This window comes from Rhyacophila brunnea, unplaced genomic scaffold (assembly GCF_057557595.1).
Source record: "Rhyacophila brunnea isolate RB1 unplaced genomic scaffold, BYU_Rbru_1.0 scaffold_5, whole genome shotgun sequence".
NCBI classification, from domain to species: domain Eukaryota; kingdom Metazoa; phylum Arthropoda; class Insecta; order Trichoptera; family Rhyacophilidae; genus Rhyacophila; species Rhyacophila brunnea.
This window is the reverse complement of record NW_028233170.1, coordinates 34,088,877-34,107,807: the sequence shown is the minus strand read 5'-3', so window position 1 is coordinate 34,107,807 and position 18,931 is coordinate 34,088,877. Positions and strand designations below refer to the sequence as shown.

Below are 18,931 nucleotides of genomic sequence, written 5' to 3'. Positions count from 1 at the left end.
GGTCTTCCGGAAATTATGATAATGAAACTCGGGAGGCTTTGCAGGATTTCCGGCTTCGTTCGTACAAGAAACCTCAGAATACCTGAGGTTTATTGTAGGTACACTGTGCTCAGTAAAAAGTCGAACTTTTCAAATATTTTATTCAGCTGTCTGTCTTCTTATATATTCACAATCTTGTGATTACCGCCAATATTTTTATAATTATCTTCTAAAAAATATAACTGTATGAATGTGTAGCGAACGATTAATAGTACAACTTTTGTTTTGTTCTGTATTCTCGGACACGCTATCGTACAGTTTTCGAAGTTTTATTCTTATGATGTGCATTTGCTTGTTGTGTGCGGCTGATTTGGTATATTTAAGTTGAAAAACTTATTAGTCAACACAGGTGTTTTCGCGGTATTCCTATACAACGATTTTCCTTGAGAAATACTTTTCAACACAATGAAGAAATGTTTTACCCTTACCACAGGTTTCCTAAGAAATACTTCACGACTCCAGAATTATAGGACAGAAAAAATATTGAAATACGATGAATTCTGTATTTTAGGCAAATAAATAAAATCCAAGCTTCGAGCGCAAACCATAATATACGATTCACTCTACCGAGCTTTAAAAAGTTTCACTGCAAAAAAGCTTTAAAATCATTCAAATAAAATTCGTGATCAATTTTGATGTAATGATTCTTAAATGGTAATAACCTTGCATAGCTTAACGACGTTGACTCGTTTAACAGACTTATGTCGCACCTCGCAAAACTTCATTCAATATCTAAACATATTTCAAAAACACAGTACAAAAATGCGAAAGGTAAAATCTTCAAAGCCGATTTTCTCTGTTTGACGTTTTTTGGATTGTGGCAGTTTAGTTGCGAGGGTGCGATGTATCTACCACAATATTACGAATCCAATTCCTTATTTGTTGAAAGTACGATTCATTAATTTTACGTTAATCTAGTTTAAAGATTGACTAAATATAATATACAAAATTAGTAAAATATAACCTACGGCAGAGTAAAATAATTCTGTCCAGTGACGTAGGAACCCAACGCACTGACTGATTTTGTAGCCCAAACGATAAAAAGTTAACAATCAAATTTTTATTTTCCAAATAAATCCATGCATTATTTTTATTTTGTATAAATTATACAAACGTGATTTCATCGCATTTAATTAAATCTATTCAGGTAGACTCCTTTTTTTACAAATCACGATAGGTAAGTACATATCCAACACAGTTGTATACATCATATAAAATAAGTATTTTTTAGTTTAATCGTTTTCATGAATTTATAATATTAAAACACAAATGCAATGTAGGTACGTACGTAGGCAAATTAATATAATAATAAAGATATACATTAATCAAAGTATATATATATAAATATAAACTTACATTATAGAGAGAGGATAAGATGTTAGCGCCGCAGGCAAAAAAAAAACACTTTATCGGAATCCACTATCAACAACCTACATATTCGCAATATCTGCCTTAATTTTCTATCTCTAAGCAACACATCGAGCGTATGTTCTGTGAAACCAAAATCGCTATTATTAATAAAAAAAATTATATGGAGGCCTCTTTTTAAATTTACTGAAGGAAAACAAAAACTATACACATTTGGTGAAATACACTTAAGTATCACTTAAAAATTTTTTTTTTCAACAATTAGAAATGGGGTGATGAAATTGTCAGTTATTTCGAAATACGGTTAGGACAAAGAGTTAACCGAATACTTTTGATCACCATATATCATTGTACATACATAGCGTGCAATAGGGCAGTTATCGAATACGAATAGAATTGATTAGGTAGGTAGTATCTATCTTTTAGTTAAGATATACAGACATAGCTTTCGTGGTGTAGACCTGCATGCAAGTTTTCTGAATAAGTGTATGTTGTTATTTATAAATAGAACTGTATATTAACTTCTAGAGTTCCGTAGTATTTACTGCTAGTCGATGTTTGGTAGCACCCCGCAAAAGTTTTGCCATCTTTTTTTCCACACAAGTAAAATATAGGCACATTAGGTATAGTATTTTAGGTAACAATTATGCTCTCTTATTTTCCATATTAAATATTAAAGTTATAGTATATTTGACTTAAAGTTATATTATGATAGAATTGTATTTAATTATGCAAAAAGCAGCCAGTTCACAATTTGGATAAACATGTTTTTTTTTACGTTTAGCATAAATCACACGGAGTTCATTTATACAAAAATGTTCCACAAATCCATAAAGAAAATTTCACTGATGGTTGAATATGCCACCTCTAATTTCTAAAAAATAGTTGCACTACATTAAAATAATATGGATATTCTCCTTAAAAGTTATTCACACTTAAACTGAAAGATATAAGAGTAATATACCAAGGTATTTATCAATAAAACAGCTATATTATAATAGGTATACTATAATATATTATATTTGTGTAGTTTTCAATAATCACATCTAACACAAAAGTGCCTATTTATCTGTTTGTGTCCTGCATGAATTGGCTACTTTCTGCATAAACAGGCTCAATTATTATGGGTATAGTACTAAAATATTAAGGACGATTAGCAATACTGCCCTGCAATTAGAAGTCAATAAATATGGCAGTAAGTAAGAATTCTTCATTATTAAAGTTCCATGTCTTTGACCGGTACATTATTATGCCTTATTTCTATAATTGTCTCCGGTGACTGATTTTTCAATATGCAATAAATAACCTTATTGCAATATAGGTAAAGTTCAGTTTTAGACTACAGACAAAATAATATAATATATCAGTGGCGAGGGGTGGAGGTGGGCTGTTAAGATTCGACATAAATAGTGCACACTAAACTTTATCAGTCATACTTATTTGTTTTCATTGAACTAAGAATAAAATCTGCATATTTTAAAATCTAACTAACACTATCTGTTAGTTCAATGAAAACAAATACGTGAGTCTAGAGTTGGGTTTCGGGAATTCTCGAGAAATTTTCGAGATTTTCCATCCCGAATCTCGAAAATTTAAATTTTTAACATTTCGGGAAATCCCGGATCTCGAGAATTTTTTCTCGGGGTTCGGGATTTCTTTATTATAAAATATTAATTGAAAAAACGATTTTCTATTTGAAAAAAGTGGACAGAAAACACAAAAAGTTCAAACCGACATTTAACACAATTAAGCCAACGTGACTCAAAATCAAACATCAGGGAATTTTGTGTCTCAAAATACGCGTACGCGATTTTCAGACGCAGCGATTGACAGTCTGTGTTTTTTGAAATCCCATTTTAATGAATAATGTTTTGAATTGTTTTTGTTTTCCTACTTCTATTTTGTCTGTCTTCTTAATAATAATAATAATAATAAGACATAAATATAAAAATACATAAATAAAAAAAACTTTTTTTTTTTTGAATTTGTCTGTTTTTACACTTATTTTAGATTTTTACAGGTTTTTCTAAATTTCCCAATGTCTCGAGAATTCCCGAGAATTCTTTTCTGGTAATCCCGAATCTCGAGAATGAGATTTTCTCGGGAAATACCAAAGACAAAGTTTAGTGCGTACTATTTGTGTCGGATCTTAACAGCTTACCTCCATCCTCAGCCACTGCAATATACGTATACCTATAGATACGTTATCAGAATGGGATAAATATTATGAAAAACTCAAGAATGCAGATTTGCATCTATGTCCCTTATTGCAATACCTGCCTATAAATAGGTAGAGTTAATTTTTAAACCACATTTTTACATATTATTATTAATATGTTTAGGAAAGAATGAAAATTGCATGATCATACTCAGTTGTCTATGATCAGGGTAATGACGAGGGATTTTTTCACATTATGTTATTTATTAGTACGTCAATAGGTTACTTATATAACCAGTGGTGGGATTAAAAATATTCAATAACAGGTACCTACTCCCCCTTCCTCTAAAACTGTGTTTCTTCATTTATTTATTTTTATTTATATACCATGTCATCTACATAATATTTTGATTATTTTTAATGCTTGTGTCATCAGATGTGTGGTTAAATTTGTGTAGTCAAGTTTGTGCCGATGAGCTTGAGTCCCAGGAATCTAATCACTAACTTCATTTCCAACGGTATTTAACTCGACTTTTTTTATCTAAATATCGTCACTGAACTGTTAAAACGTCCGATGTGACAAAATATGGAAGACAAAAAACTGCTTTGTAAGCACAAAAATGATGATTTATGCTCTTGAGTCTTTTAATAATTTGATTTACTTAAATACCAGGTAGTGGGGGCATACACATGGGAGGTATTATTACGGTATTATTAAAATGAGATTTATGTGACATCGGTTATTTCTATAATTAATAATTATATTTTAATTTTGGTGGCACAATTTTAGACGTTGAAAACATGTCACGTAAATACCATTTTCGGAGGTTTTAACATAATATCAACGATGATAATAATAATATAAAATAATCTTCTCTATTGAAACCCCCATTTCTCTCCCTGTAGGTAAGTAAATCAAACTTCAACAGTACGTAGGTACCGAATATAATATTATTTGGCTTTTGGGCAGTTCTCAGAATCGTGTGATTGTGTCGATTTCTCAGATACTTTTCATTTGATTCGCAGAAATCACTGATGTCGATATAGTAATAAACTTGTTTTATTTAATTCACACAGTTTTTATGAGCGGTTAAGAAAATTTTAAGCAACCGAATCGATTGAATTCCACCACTGGTTGTTAAGAAAACTTTCTGTAAATTTCGTGATCTTTGTAATAAATTATAATGTACATATTGTAAATTATTACCATCCACTACATGGGGTTACTTTGAAATTGAAACAACTTTTAAGTTTTAAGTGTATATTTTCAACAATGAAACAATATGAATATCTAACACATTACAACTTTTCTTTGCATCGTGCAGCCCGCAAAAGGGGAGGTGGGTATAAACGAGTCACGTGTTTCACGTCACAACTTTTCCCATCGCGTGGCAAAAACTTCCTTTTTTATCATCTCCAAATAGGTAGTAGAACTCGCTTTGCGTTTGAGTGAACATTTCTAATAATTCACCCCTAATGTGACAGGCGCTAGTATGTAAAAGTTGCAATGTTGCAATCCAGTATTTTTTTTAATCGTAAATAACAAAGATTGTAAGGAGTGCATGCTTCGTATGACTTCGTGCGGGAAATGCAGTCGCAGTTTGATGGGTTAATTGAAATTGGAGCGTGGTGTATGCACAGTTTTATTTATGGAAATTTTTGTTACGTGTTACACGAATGTTGTAAAAAAGTAAAAAGTTTTAGAGAGAAAGGACTATTAACGTTTAAATACGTAATAAGGCAGGATATATGAAAGTTTGTTTATTTGCAAAGTTAATAATTATAAACCATTTTTTTAAAATTAAAAATGCATAATTTGGAAAAGCTTTAGAAACATACGTTGTCATGGAATAACACAATAATTTAATTACAAGATATAAGTATGTGCAGGGATGTCAAAACCCGTATTCGGAAATTTGTAAGTAAACAGTTCACATTCGTGCGCCGCAGTACGTGAAACATGAGTTCGTGTAACATTTAATCAAATGACGAGTTCTTCGTTGAACATTTCACCGTGTAGTATATTTGTACGTATGCTAAAACATGTGGAGATGTCTTTACTAGGTTAGGTTAGGTTAGGGTTAATCTAATTGGAACAGTACTATTTGAAAACTATCGTCGCATTTTGTAAGATACGTACAAATGTATTCCACGGTGAAATGTTCAACGAAGAACTCGTCATTTGATAAAATGTTAGACGAACTCATGTTTTACGTACTGCGGCGCACGAATAAGTGTCCCTCGATGAACTGCATACGTACAACTTACATGTAACCGTCAAAACCAACATTTTAAGTAGTCCTAATACCTCTATAGATGAAATTCGTAACGTCTTTTTCTTGATTTATATTAACCATTTCTTAACGGAATTTGATTACCTCTGATTGCGTAGTTTTTAATAATCAGTATTCGCAAGGACAATTGGGTAGGTAGCTTAATTAATTAAGAATTGGATCTAAATATATTCATTACAATTCCACTACGTCTAAGGTTTTTTTATTAGTCGAATAATTATATTTTCGTTTGTCTGTGTTTTTAAATATGTAATTATTTTTAACTATAAATCACAGTTTCTATTAATCTTCAACTCTTGGAGAAAGTTCATCATATTATATATTATATGAATAATCAATTTACTATAAAAACATTTTCAATTATTGATCAGTTGAAATGGTACTTAATTACACGACTCATATTTAATCCAGGTCCTCTCCTACCTTTCAAAGAGTCATTCTTGATTTCAACTGGTAATATTATTAAATATTATATGGAATAAACACATCGTATACATACAACGTACATACTACATACTTTGTTTATTTTAATTGTGTTAATTTATTTTACTGTGTAACTGTCAACTCGTGGTGGAAATACATTGTATTATTAACAACGCAAATTTTATCGTACATACTGATTTCACTTTTTATTAAATGTCTGCTTTATTTATTCATTTTAATTACTAAAATATGAGTGCGATAATATTGTTTCATATTATCTTTTCTTTGAATTTGTTGATTATAAATAATGTCTGTTTTGTTTTATATTATCTCAGTTGAAAACGTCCCTCTGAGGCGGACTAAACCCAGTTATTTAATAAAAAGTGGAATCAGTACGATACATTTTAGTTTTTATTAAACTTAATAAGTAATATAATTTTTTATTCTACAATCTACAGCTACACTATAATTTAGATATTTTGTGGTTCCATTTTTAAGTAATCTAAGAACATAATCTGATGATTTAATAAAATATGCAGTATAAGTAGGTGAACTTCGACTTATATATCGAGACGTACACGTCACTGCGGCCGTTTCTGGAACTAAAACCGTTTCAATACCGCCAGCATGCAAAAAGCGCGTGGCGTCAGCACCATGACGTAGATGTCAATATTATATAGAAGACTAATAGTATGTTTATATATTAGTAGGTATTTTAAAGTATAGGTTAATATATTTTTTTGTAAATAGTTCATTACAATTAATATATTATATTTTATATAATTTTAACTTAAGAAGTAAAATAATGTGGGAGTAATATATACTTATATTAAAAGATGGGCTCATCTACATTACATGTATGATAACCAGAATAAAGCTTATAAAGATTTTGATTAATGATGATTGATATTGATTCACAATATTATTTGGAAATCTGCCAATATATAATAACATCCCTTTATGCTTTGATACAGAATATAATATGTAGGTACCTATAGTATATATTATTTACTAAAATATAACGAATAATGAATCACGTTAACAAGAAGGCAAAGCTTATAACAGATTATATTTTGTTTTCAAAAGTTGTAAGACCTATGAGAATATTTAAAAAAAATGTTAAATGTTAATATCTAAGTATCTTGAACTTCTTAGGTAAATGGTATATTGGTAATTTATTTAGCCATAACGACAAAACTTGTCAGCCACATATTTACCAAAAAAAGTATTACCTACGTACATACTAGGTTTAAACATTTTCATAGAATAGCACGTCATGTAGTTTGGATTGCAGCCAACATTTTTCAATCAATACAATAGGCATGTCATTTTAACGGGAGGTGTACTACTACTTGGGACATCTAGCTACATTCTACGTAAGATGCAATCTAACACAATTCACTGATAATTTATAAATAAGCATTAGAAATAAAAATAAATATTTTTGAAATTCAAAGATAAACTTGTTATCAAAGAATTTGAGCTATAAAAGGTTTTCTTCAGTGTAATTAAAAAACGATGATTTTCTGGAAAATAGATGTGTTTAACTTGAAATTGTTTTTGTTTATATCGAATAGACTATCGTACGTAAACATGTGAAAACAGATTCAAGTAAAAAATTGGCCATACCTACACCTACATAAGTATATTGCAATAAGGATGCGTATTCCAAATTTTCGTTTATATACTTACAGTATTATTATAACATGTTTAATTATAAGATATTCCTACATAACAACATACATTGAATACTATTATTGTATGTTGTTGAAAAAATAATTCAAAACTTACTATGTAGCAATTAGCAATGTACATAATATTATGTTACATTGCAAAAAAGGTGCATGTTACAAATTTGTGTATAGATTTGTTTTTCATTTATTCTGCTAACATGTTCACATGCTGAGGTTATGTATGTCCTAGTATTAGTCAATGATTTGATTTTAAATTCGCAAGACGCCGTTGAAAGATGGAATAGGTACCTATCACACAACCTCACTACTGCGAGTTTTAAAGTGACCATCTCTGTATTTGGGGATCGTAGATTATAGTGTATCCAGATAAATGAACCAGATAATAAGACAAACAAGGTTGGTACAGTAGTAGGAATCAAGAAAGAGTGAGAGAATGGGTGACACAACAGGCGCGATCTAAACACTGTCGGCGATAACGACTATAGACAATAAATATATTAGCCGCACCTACTTCTTTCGCACGGGCACTAGGTACCTTAATATTGTCAAGAAATACCCAAATTTAACTAAGATAACTGCCATGTTGGGATGTAGGCAGTGTTGCCATATTTTCTATGCTGATTAAAGTACAAAGGCGTAAAAATTATAGTATTTCTGTAAAAAAAATATAGTAAAGGAACATTTTTCGGCTCGAATCCTTTAAAATTATAGTATTTTGGCATATTCGGCGTAAGTAGTATTTTACATTTTTTGCAGAATCAAATTTATAGTATTGTACTATAATTATAGTACGGTTGGCAACTCTGGATGTAGGCAACTAAAAATCTGTGGTCGACAACCGTCGGGATTCGACAGTCCCTCGTGACACAACATAATAGCGAAAACTGACCAACTATTTTAACATCCACAGGAGAAGTACGACAACAACTGGTGGATCGGACGTCTGGTCAAGGAGGGCTGCGACGTCGGGTTCATCCCGTCGCCGGTGAAACTGGAGCAGGTGCGCGCGCACGCTGCCGCCGCGCGTACCACCCGCCTCTACGCCGGGAAGGCCGGCAGCTCCTCCGGCAACCTGGGCAACAACGCGGCCTCCGCAGGCGCCGCAGGAAACGCCCCGGATGCCAGCAGAGGTAGCACCCCTCCCACGCCCGGTACGTCCGTCCCGCGCCGCATCATCAGAAATCTTATTTCAAGCATTTCTTTGTTATTATTATTATTATTATTATTGTGCTCGTTCGTTGTCTGTTATCGCTGTTATTACAATCATTATCAGAGTAGACGTCAAATATCAGGCTGCGGCTCGTGTGCCGATGGTTTCGCGCCACTGATGAAGTCTTTATAATTATTAAGGCTGCAGACACGCGGCATTGCGGTGGACGTGCGTAGACGTGCGTCGACGCAGGGTCTCTTATTTGATTCAAATTCTTTTATCCAATTGGTGATTCTAATCGGACGCAATTGTAATTAAATAAGACTTGCATCGACACACGTCTACGCACGTCGACTTCAATGCCGTGTGTCTGCGCCCTAATAAATAAAGACCTTCTTACGAAGCTTTGCGTTAGGTCAGGTCTGGTTAAAAAGTGGGCTTTATAATATTGTACATTTAATGTATCAATGTTTAAGACAGTATTTTTTAGAGAAATTAATTGCAAAAAGTCTGGCTTCTTCTTTGTCGTCTTTAGCATTTGTTTCTATTATGTGTCTGGGGTCAAATGGGCTTTTGCAGTGATATATTTTCGAATGCTTATTATCATGTATTAGTTAAAACTCATTTAGTGCCGACAACGCGACTGGCGCGTTTGCATTACCTGGCCATTAGATATAATTAACATGACATTTAAATGTGGTAATTAAAAGGATTTCAAATTATATACATTTATATTTTTATAAAAATCGATGTTTATTAAAATAAATATAAAAAATATTAAAACAATGAATTAGTCAAAAATCTACAGGGTAAAAAATTGAAAACTTAATAAACTAAATTTTAATAATAAATATGACCATAAAATATAATGTTATAATAACGTAACACGTGACATAAATATGTAACAAATTCAAATTTTTTTTACAATTGTAAGTTTATCTTTGACTTAAAAAAAAATAATCTTTTAATGCTTTTAGATACATATTTATTAATTAATACAGTTGAAACTGTAAATTATCAAAACAACGACTCAAATTGCAAGCTTCGTATTTTTCCGCTAGGTGCCTCTGCTGGTATAAGGATCCCCCGTAATGATGTAACCATCTGAGGGGAAAGAGCGATGAAAAGAAGAATGGGCCGTTTTAAAGGCATTCATGCTCATAATAAGTAGAAGACAGGCGATGTAATTTGGGCATTATTTATATTCAAACTTATTACTGTATTAGTTTTGAAAATTCCAAAGAGAATCTTCAGTCTCACATCGCTAGATGTCAATGTCAGTCAACAAGCTGCAACCGAAAACTCAACTGATTAAATTTTATCGGTTCACTTATAGATTTAAAATTTAACCTAATTTCCTCGTTTACTCTATCTTCGTATCCAGACAGTACGAAATTTACGTGGACTTCGTGTGGTTATGCTCACCCACCAGTTCTTGCGTCGTGTTGCACCGGTTTTACAATTCATTTTCACTGACAGCTACAGTCTATATTAATTTTTGCTTATATAAATAATATTTTTTTTTATATTATAGGTACATATTATATCTATTCATTGAAGTCTAAAAGATTTTTGCAATTTATTTAAAAATCATAATATTAGGTTTGGTTCAGGGGATATTAGGTGAATAATCAAAAAGTGGTAGGTATAGAAATAGTTTTAACAAAATAATGCATAGGTTTCATTCAAATTTACTCAGGACAAATTTGAATAATATTTGATGCTTTTTTGTTGTTTCAAAATATTTTGATTTTATTGTTTGTATGTGTTTGTGTGTCCGTCTTGATGTTGTTTTTTGCTTGGTACATATTTATTTTTTATTGTTTGTGAGTACTTTCATTCGATCACTTCTAAGTACTAAATTAAATTCAACTTTATCAATGGGCATAAAAAAGCATTGTAAATAAACACTTCAAAGTGTATTAATTATTCCATTTTATTGTGTTGAGATAGACAGACCTACATGAAAGAAATTGTAATCTTTCAGATTTAAATATTGCTTCTATTTTGTGTGTGGTAAATTTTTGGAATGGTTCTTTGGTGTTCAGTAACGCAATTTTAAAAATAAGTGTAAAAAAACTGCTTGTTTTCGCTTATGTGATATTAATATACAGTTTGATACTTGAATAAGTATTTTATTATTGTTTAATTATCTAACCTCCTTGTGAATTATACCCTTTTGCTCGTGTAATTATTTGATTGCTTATATTAATTACTGTAATTCTTCGATTTGGAAACCCTTTTGTTGAATGACTTTCTCAGTAAGTAATATTATAAAATCATATTCATCTTTATATTTTTCAACCATCAAAATTATATTTTACTTAATTTGCCTATAATTAATTAGTTGGAAGACAGACACTCTTCTATACCTACTTCTTATTTTATTTTATTTTATTATTTATTTTTTATTATTTTAGGCATAGGAAAATCGTAGACTTATTTTAATTTTATTATTCTTACCATACAGCCAATTAGAGTAAATATAGTAAAACATTATTACATCACAATTTAAAAAAAATCAATTGTTTTATCTCAATGTGTTCTCCATTGATATTATAATTAAATAATATTACTCTATATTATAAAACAAGAAAATCCATTTTAATAATTCATTAATTAATAATATAACACAACATTCCACTTACCAAACATTGTTGCGTTTTACACAACATACCGAGTGCCGTAATGTTTACTTTTTACCAATGATGTCAACTTTGCACTATTGTGGTCAACTTTGCATTTAAACCTAAATTGATTACCTGACACATTAATTGAATCAATTTATAATACAGAATTTATTTATAATAATTATCAAGTTATTTGTTTACACAAGTATTCACATAATAATACAATCAGTTCCCGGTAAAGTTTGCACATATTATTATATCTATATTCATTAAACATAGGAACATAAATTATTTCCAATATTAATCATCATTTAAATACAACTTTTATGAACACTCTTTTAAATTTGTATCTGAATTAATGAAACACCTGTTTGCAAATTTAGTGCAAAGTTGACCGTATTGGTGCAAAGTATACTGCAATCACACTAAACATTTTATCATAGAGTGTGGTTTGTTTTTATAACTTTTGTTTGCTGTCCTCATAGTTTGAACTAATAATATTTTATTTATAAGACATACATAAAGAAAGCTAAGTGCATTTTAATTTTATTTAGAATAGGTAGACTGATTTATATCTGTATTGAATATTTCGATTAGAAAACAACGCGTTTCTTTTGAAAAAAAAATATTTAGCCGGATACTATGTTCGTATAGATTTTATTTTATTTTATTTATATTCATATTAGTTATCACTCATGTCTCATGTTTTCCTTGCATCATCGTCCATTTAATGTCAGACTCATTTCATTTTCCCAAATACCCGTTCCACTGTTTCCTTGTATGACCCCGAAACTTAAACCCACTCTTATAAAGTTATTATTATCTGTAGACTATGTGGTATATTTTAATGTCATAATGATATTTTTTTAAGGTCCCTTCAAACGGTAATATAATATAGCATGTGTATATAAATTATTTATTATATTTAGTAATCTGCAATCACCATATGTCTGCCTTCAACGATCAATGTCAATTTGAAATTGGTACCTACTTTATTCTGTCAACAGTAATTATTTTCAATATTAAGTATAAGTAAGTATGTATAGTATATTTTCTCTATGAATAGTAGAGATGAGAAAAAGATAATGTGTTCCTAAATACAATTCCTATAAAAATTAACATATAATTATTATTATAAAATATGTAACGTACAATTGTTATTGCTACAGCAATAACATAAAAATGCATGTGTAAACATGTATTATCGTACAAATTGCAAGTTTGCATGCATGAATCAAAAAAGTTCAGATGTTTCTGAATTTCCAAGCGATAATTGGACCGTGCAATATCTGCACCTGCACAGTAGAACGATAGTGGCAAACCTGCCAATAAAAAAAAAACTACACCGTGCAGAGACTCATATTGGGGTTAACCGATTTTTACTACCTATCAAATAGTACCAAATAATGATAACATCGCGTCTCGCTTACCTACTCTTGAAGAATAATATTGGCGAAATACTAAGAACTTTTACGTATAAATCCATGCACGTGTACAGGCGCTATTATAACGCCTATACACATTCATGTATTTACTTGCACCAATTGTGTGTATTTTAAGCTATCGTGTTAATAACTGTTTACACGTAAAAGTACTGACTGTCTCGCCAATCTCATTCGTCAAGAGGAAGCGAGATACGATGTTGTCATTGTACAGTACTATTTGACAGGTCGTTAAAATCGGTTAACCCCAAAATGAGTCTCTGCGCGGTGTAGTTCATTTTTTTATCGGCAGGTTTGCCACTTTAATAATGGATCTTATTAAGTCATTGTCTTTTATTAAATTTATCTATTATTTTTTTCTTGATTTCTTTACAATACTTTATAGAACACTTCCATTGATAAGATTTATTCAATAAATAGAGTCATAGCAACTTACTAGACACATATTATCGATTGTACATTATAATTAGTTAAACCCTTTTCTTCAATTTTGTTCATATTTTCTTCTCAATATATTTAATTTAACACAGCTAACTATTTTACTCCAATAATTACTATCTGAAATATGTTGTCTATTTTTTCTAATTATTATATTTTCAGACATATGGTGAAATTTAAAACCTATATTTTTTCTTTCTACCTACAAGCATCAATATATAAATATTCATGTCTGCATTCTATGTTCGTACATGCTTGGTTGTCAAGTTGTTGTATATTTTGAAATGTTGTGGAAACTTGTTATATTTTGATGTTTGTCTATATACGAGAAAGATAATTTTATTATTACTTTCTCAACTACGTTAATTAAGTGATAATATGATCGGGCGTGCACACATAAAATGATCCAAGGGTCTGAGTTAACCCTGAGATTTGATAATAGCGCTTTCACAATACTATGAACTGCCCAAATTATTATTTTTTTGTAAATATAGCTATCTTGCTAGAACCTGTCTTGCTAAATTATTATTATTATGAATATATTATTATAAATGTCTTTTTCACACATTTGTTTATTCTTACATTTCACACAAAAATCCCTATTTGTTTGACATCCCTATCGAGCAAAACTTTATATTTACATAATTTTAATTATGAAATTGAGTATGGGAAATATCTGTGTTTCTCCCTTCCACTTTCATAACAGTAATAGACAGAGACAGCAATAGTGGAAACGATATTTATAAGTCAAAAACATCTTTTATCAAGTACATGATTAAAATTTTGTGTGTGCGCCTGATAAGGTATATTATAATATAAGTCGCAAAATAATAAAATTACAGAATCCATTTATAATAAATAGTAAAGCTGTTACCAAAATCACTGCTGTATTATTAAGCAGCCTAAATTATTCCATGTTTACACCAACAATACTATATTATAAATTTGATCATTGTATAAGTATTGTATGTTTTGAGAAAATCGAATTTTAAGATTTGAGATGCATTAGAAATGGACATAATAATATGTATTTGAATGATACAACATCTTCTCAAATATCCTATTTGGACAAACAATATTTTTACAGCATAAAGATACAATGCAGACGAACGTTTTGTTTATGTTAAATCAATTTAGACAAAAACTGCACTAAGGCAACGTTTACTGTGTGGATGGTATCTAATTATTACTATTTCTACTATTATAAAAGGATTATGTAATTTAAAAAAATATGAACCTAAAATTCAAAGGTGTGTTTTACAAAAAAAGCATTGGAAATAATACATGTTACAAATAATGGAATATAATAGTTACTAGTGACATCTAGTGAGGGATTTACGAAACATTCAATTAAATTCATTATAATTCGATTCCTATACATTCTGTAAAATCGGAGATTTTTTCTCAATAAACACATTTCTAATATTCAACCATTAATAATTTAAATTTGAAAAAGCATAAAAAAATGGTCATCAAGTTCTACTCCAACTGTTTCATACAGAAGGAACATTATCAGGCGAAACAAAGTCGTGTATATAGAAAATGATCATGCGACTTTATATCGCATGATAATGTTTTGCGGTACCACAACGCCGATCTTGTCTGATTCCAATTGGTTTCAATGGGAATTAGGCAAGATCAGCGAAGCGTTAAGTTGCCACAGTTTGCAGTGCTGTTTGGCTTTAAAACGGAGTATGCAGTCTCCTTCATATTGACTGATAACCATTTGTCCATCGTATCTGTGTCCTGAATTTGAACACAAAATATTGATTGAATAAACAACTTGCAAATTTGACTCAGACGGGAGATTCGAATCCATGACCTACTGAGCTGAGTATACTAACTTCTACCCCACGGTTCTCTCTACTGAGTTCATGAATAATAATATAACGTTTTAGTCTCTGAAATATTACTCATTATTAAATGGCTTATTTCATAAAAATATACCTATGAATTTAATGCGTAGCAGTTTTCTGCACTTTAAAAATTAATTACTTGACATCTAGTAAACAGACTATCTGGACATATCCATACCTAATTATTATCAAAATTCTGATATTGACAATGACTTTTTGAATTTTTTACTATTCCATAGTAATTGGTTTTAGTGACCCGGGTTTCCTTTTTCGGTATCTTCAGACTCTATGTCTATATTATTGTAATGAAATATGCATATTAAAACATGAAAATGTATTATTATATTATATATAAACAGTAACAAACTATAATTTTCATCAATAGACATTATATAATAAATTAGAACCTGAAGATGGCAAAAGATAAAACCCATATCGCTAAAACTGTCAACAATAAGTAGAATTTAAATGCAATTTCCAACAAGTACCTTTAATCGATAGTTCATATTATTTATTGATTCAAGTGAAAAATTATAAAAAATTCAGATTAAATATTCGATCTTGGATATACCCTCTGGTAAAATACCCATTCATAAAAAATCAATGATCTATAAAGATCAAAATTGTGATTGTTTGTAATTTGTTTCTCCAGGAGATGACTCCGACTCCGTTGCCGGTGGCCGCATGGGAAAATCAACTTTAACAACACCCCCCGCGAAAGAAAAGCGGAAACCGTTCTTCAAAAAGCCTGAGACTGCCACCCCCTACGACGTAGTTCCCTCCATGAGACCTGTCGTCCTAGTGGGGCCCTCGCTTAAAGGCTATGAAGTAACGGACATGATGCAGAAGGCGCTTTTTGATTTTTTGAAACACCGCTTTGAAGGAAAGTAAGTATCTATATAAATATTTTTTATATCTATAAGGCCATGATTGACAAGCCGCACATACAAATTTCACGAGTTATCTTGTCCGACTTTTACCCCAAATTACTAGCCACTGTCGATTGATTTGCATAATTTAAAAAATTAAACACGCAGTGACATCTGTTTGAATAATTATGAAGTACTAACCCACAAATTATCGGTATTACAGCGATTTTAGTAAAGCTTCGCTCTATATTCGATGCGTGCCGTTAAAAATCTGCGGCCTGTCAGAAACTGCCATAGTAATATCATGAGACATAGAAAAAGTTAAAAAAACCCAGTATTAGACAAATGTCATATTTCTAACGTAAATATTTATATATTAATTTATATATTAAAGCCTATTCTCTTATTTTCAGAATTATTATAACTCGAGTAATGGCAGATATTTCATTAGCAAAAAGATCACTCCTAAATAATCCATCAAAACGGGCGATAATGGAGAGATCGAATTCTAGATCAACGTGTTTAGCAGAAGTACAGGTAATACAATTTATTATTATACCTTGCCGTTAGATCTGGATATATTCATCTACTTAGGTAATTCTGTTATTAAAAACATGTATTTGATGTTACATAGTGTTTTTAATACTCAGACTGACATCTAAAATATTTTTGTCAGAATAACCTAAATAGTTTCATATAAATTGTCATAGATGGCAGTATAAATGAATTATTCTACAAATTCAAAGATAATCTACTGATTGTATTCCTGATTTTTCTTTGGTCGTTCATTATCACCGAAGAAGCCAATATACTCGGATTCATTAACCTGTACAATTAATAATTAGTAGCCATCCCAAACAATAATTCTGTGCGAAAGGAAAGGGATGTTAAAAAAATTTTAACTCTGTTAAACATAATATCTAATTGATCATAAGGATGAGTCAAATCAATGCCAATGAATTAGTAAATTTCACGCAGAAACATGTTACCCAAAATGCAACCTTTTTTTGGCTCTCCTGAAAAGTATCTAAGTAGTGATTATGGAATCATCCCAATTTTCCTTTCGCAACACAGAATTTATTGTTGCATGTTTGCTAAATTACTCTTGTGGTGCATGAATCGTACCACATTAAGACCAAGTAAACAGCGGTTTAGATTCAAAATTTTATTCTAGTGTTATAGAAGCAAGGATAATGAATAATTCAGATATAAAAATGTATATATCTTTGAACGTTATCATGTGAAACACTTCACTAACGTTTTTAAGCCCAAAGACACAACAATATAGGTACAGTAGGCGCTCGGTAATCCGGCGTTTACCAATCCGGCACGTCCAATAGTCCGGCATTTTGCAACTCAGCTCACCTGCTCCATAATCCGGCAGGTTTCACATTAAACTGCCGAATTACAGAGCGGAGAGCCGTTCGCTCGGCAGTTCGGTGCCCGACCTTTACAGATTATTTATTATTTCCTATAGAAATCCAATAATCCAGCATTTCCGACAATCCGGCAGAGGTGAAAAAATATGGGTGCCGGTTTACCGAGTGCCTACTGTATATGTTGTGTCAAGATTATAAAAGTCTATACATTGAAAACTCATTTTACAACGTTTTTATTAGGTCGTATTCTTATTTGTCCGGTGGTTGTTTGTCCAGTACAAATCTTGCAATCAATTTTTAATTAACTTTCCAACTAGCTAGACATTTGAAACTTTTAGAATATATCAGAACACGATGCCAATGCATTTTTTTAATACTTTTAGCCATTCATGTTTTGTATGAAAAATTATTTCGGAAGAAATCTGTAATCCAATCCACTATTATTGGTTGCTAGAAAATTATTAATATATACATGCTTTACTATGGAAATCAATATGAGTGTCAAAATGACATTTCAGTATTATTTCTATCAAATACAATTTTTTTTGATTGTTTAAGATAGTCAAGTCAAGTTTATATGATTCAACAAAAAATTTAAAAACGTTGTATATAAAAAGTTATTTTTATCCTGTAATTAGTTATGATGAAGATGTTTAGTAGGTATATTATGAAATAATTAATCTGTGATTTATTTTTAATTTTCAGGCCGAAATTGAAAGAATATTTGAATTAGCTAGAACATTACAACTCGTTGTTTTGGATTGTGATACAATTAATCATCCATCACAATTAGCAAAGACTTCATTAGCTCCTACAGTTGTTTATCTTAAAATTTCTAGTCCAAAAGTAAGTATTTCAAATATTTATTGTCATTTCTAAATTCTTACAATATTCTACGCATGATGTTAATTCCATATTGATAAGTCCAAAATTCTGCAAACAGCATATCATCACCCAAGTTCTAATTTTTTTACCCCAGAGCCATACTCCCGTATCTCAAAAAAGAGAACTCTTGACAAAATGCAATTGAAAATTTTTCAAGCCCTTAATTTAAATGTATTGCATTGTTATTTTAAGAATTTTGGGTTTTTGTTATTAATAAACTCAATTGAACAGTTATAAAAATTTTGCTACAAAACCTCTTTAGGTGCTTAGTTAATTTTCGACATCATTGGAGCTATCTGGTTTTGA

The 18,931-nt window shown here is 30.7% G+C and overlaps 2 protein-coding genes across 6 annotated transcripts in view; both read left to right on the top strand.

Annotated features, from left to right (window-relative positions):
- The window catches only part of Ca-beta (Calcium channel protein beta subunit), a 77,155-nt gene that overhangs the window by 49,275 nt on the left and 8,949 nt on the right, over window positions 1-18,931 (top strand). For 4 of the 5 annotated variants that reach the window (XR_015071632.1, XM_085955758.1, XM_085955759.1 and 1 more), the window contains exons 5-8: window positions 8,887-9,127; window positions 16,145-16,379; window positions 16,775-16,898; window positions 18,446-18,586. Coding sequence is in view for 3 of the 5 variants with exons in the window: in XM_085955758.1 (XP_085811884.1) it covers window positions 8,887-9,127; window positions 16,145-16,379; window positions 16,775-16,898; window positions 18,446-18,586 (741 nt within the window). In the remaining 2 variants the exon portion in view is untranslated. The remainder of the gene's footprint in view (window positions 1-8,886; window positions 9,128-16,144; window positions 16,380-16,774; window positions 16,899-18,445; window positions 18,587-18,931) is intronic. The other variant, XR_015071631.1, reaches the window with a different exon arrangement.
- LOC147066343 (uncharacterized) overlaps window positions 9,828-18,931 on the top strand; it is a 112,657-nt gene continuing 103,553 nt past the window's right edge. The window contains exon 1 of the mRNA XM_085955665.1: window positions 9,828-10,222. The gene's annotated coding sequence lies outside the window, so the exon portion shown is untranslated. The remainder of the gene's footprint in view (window positions 10,223-18,931) is intronic.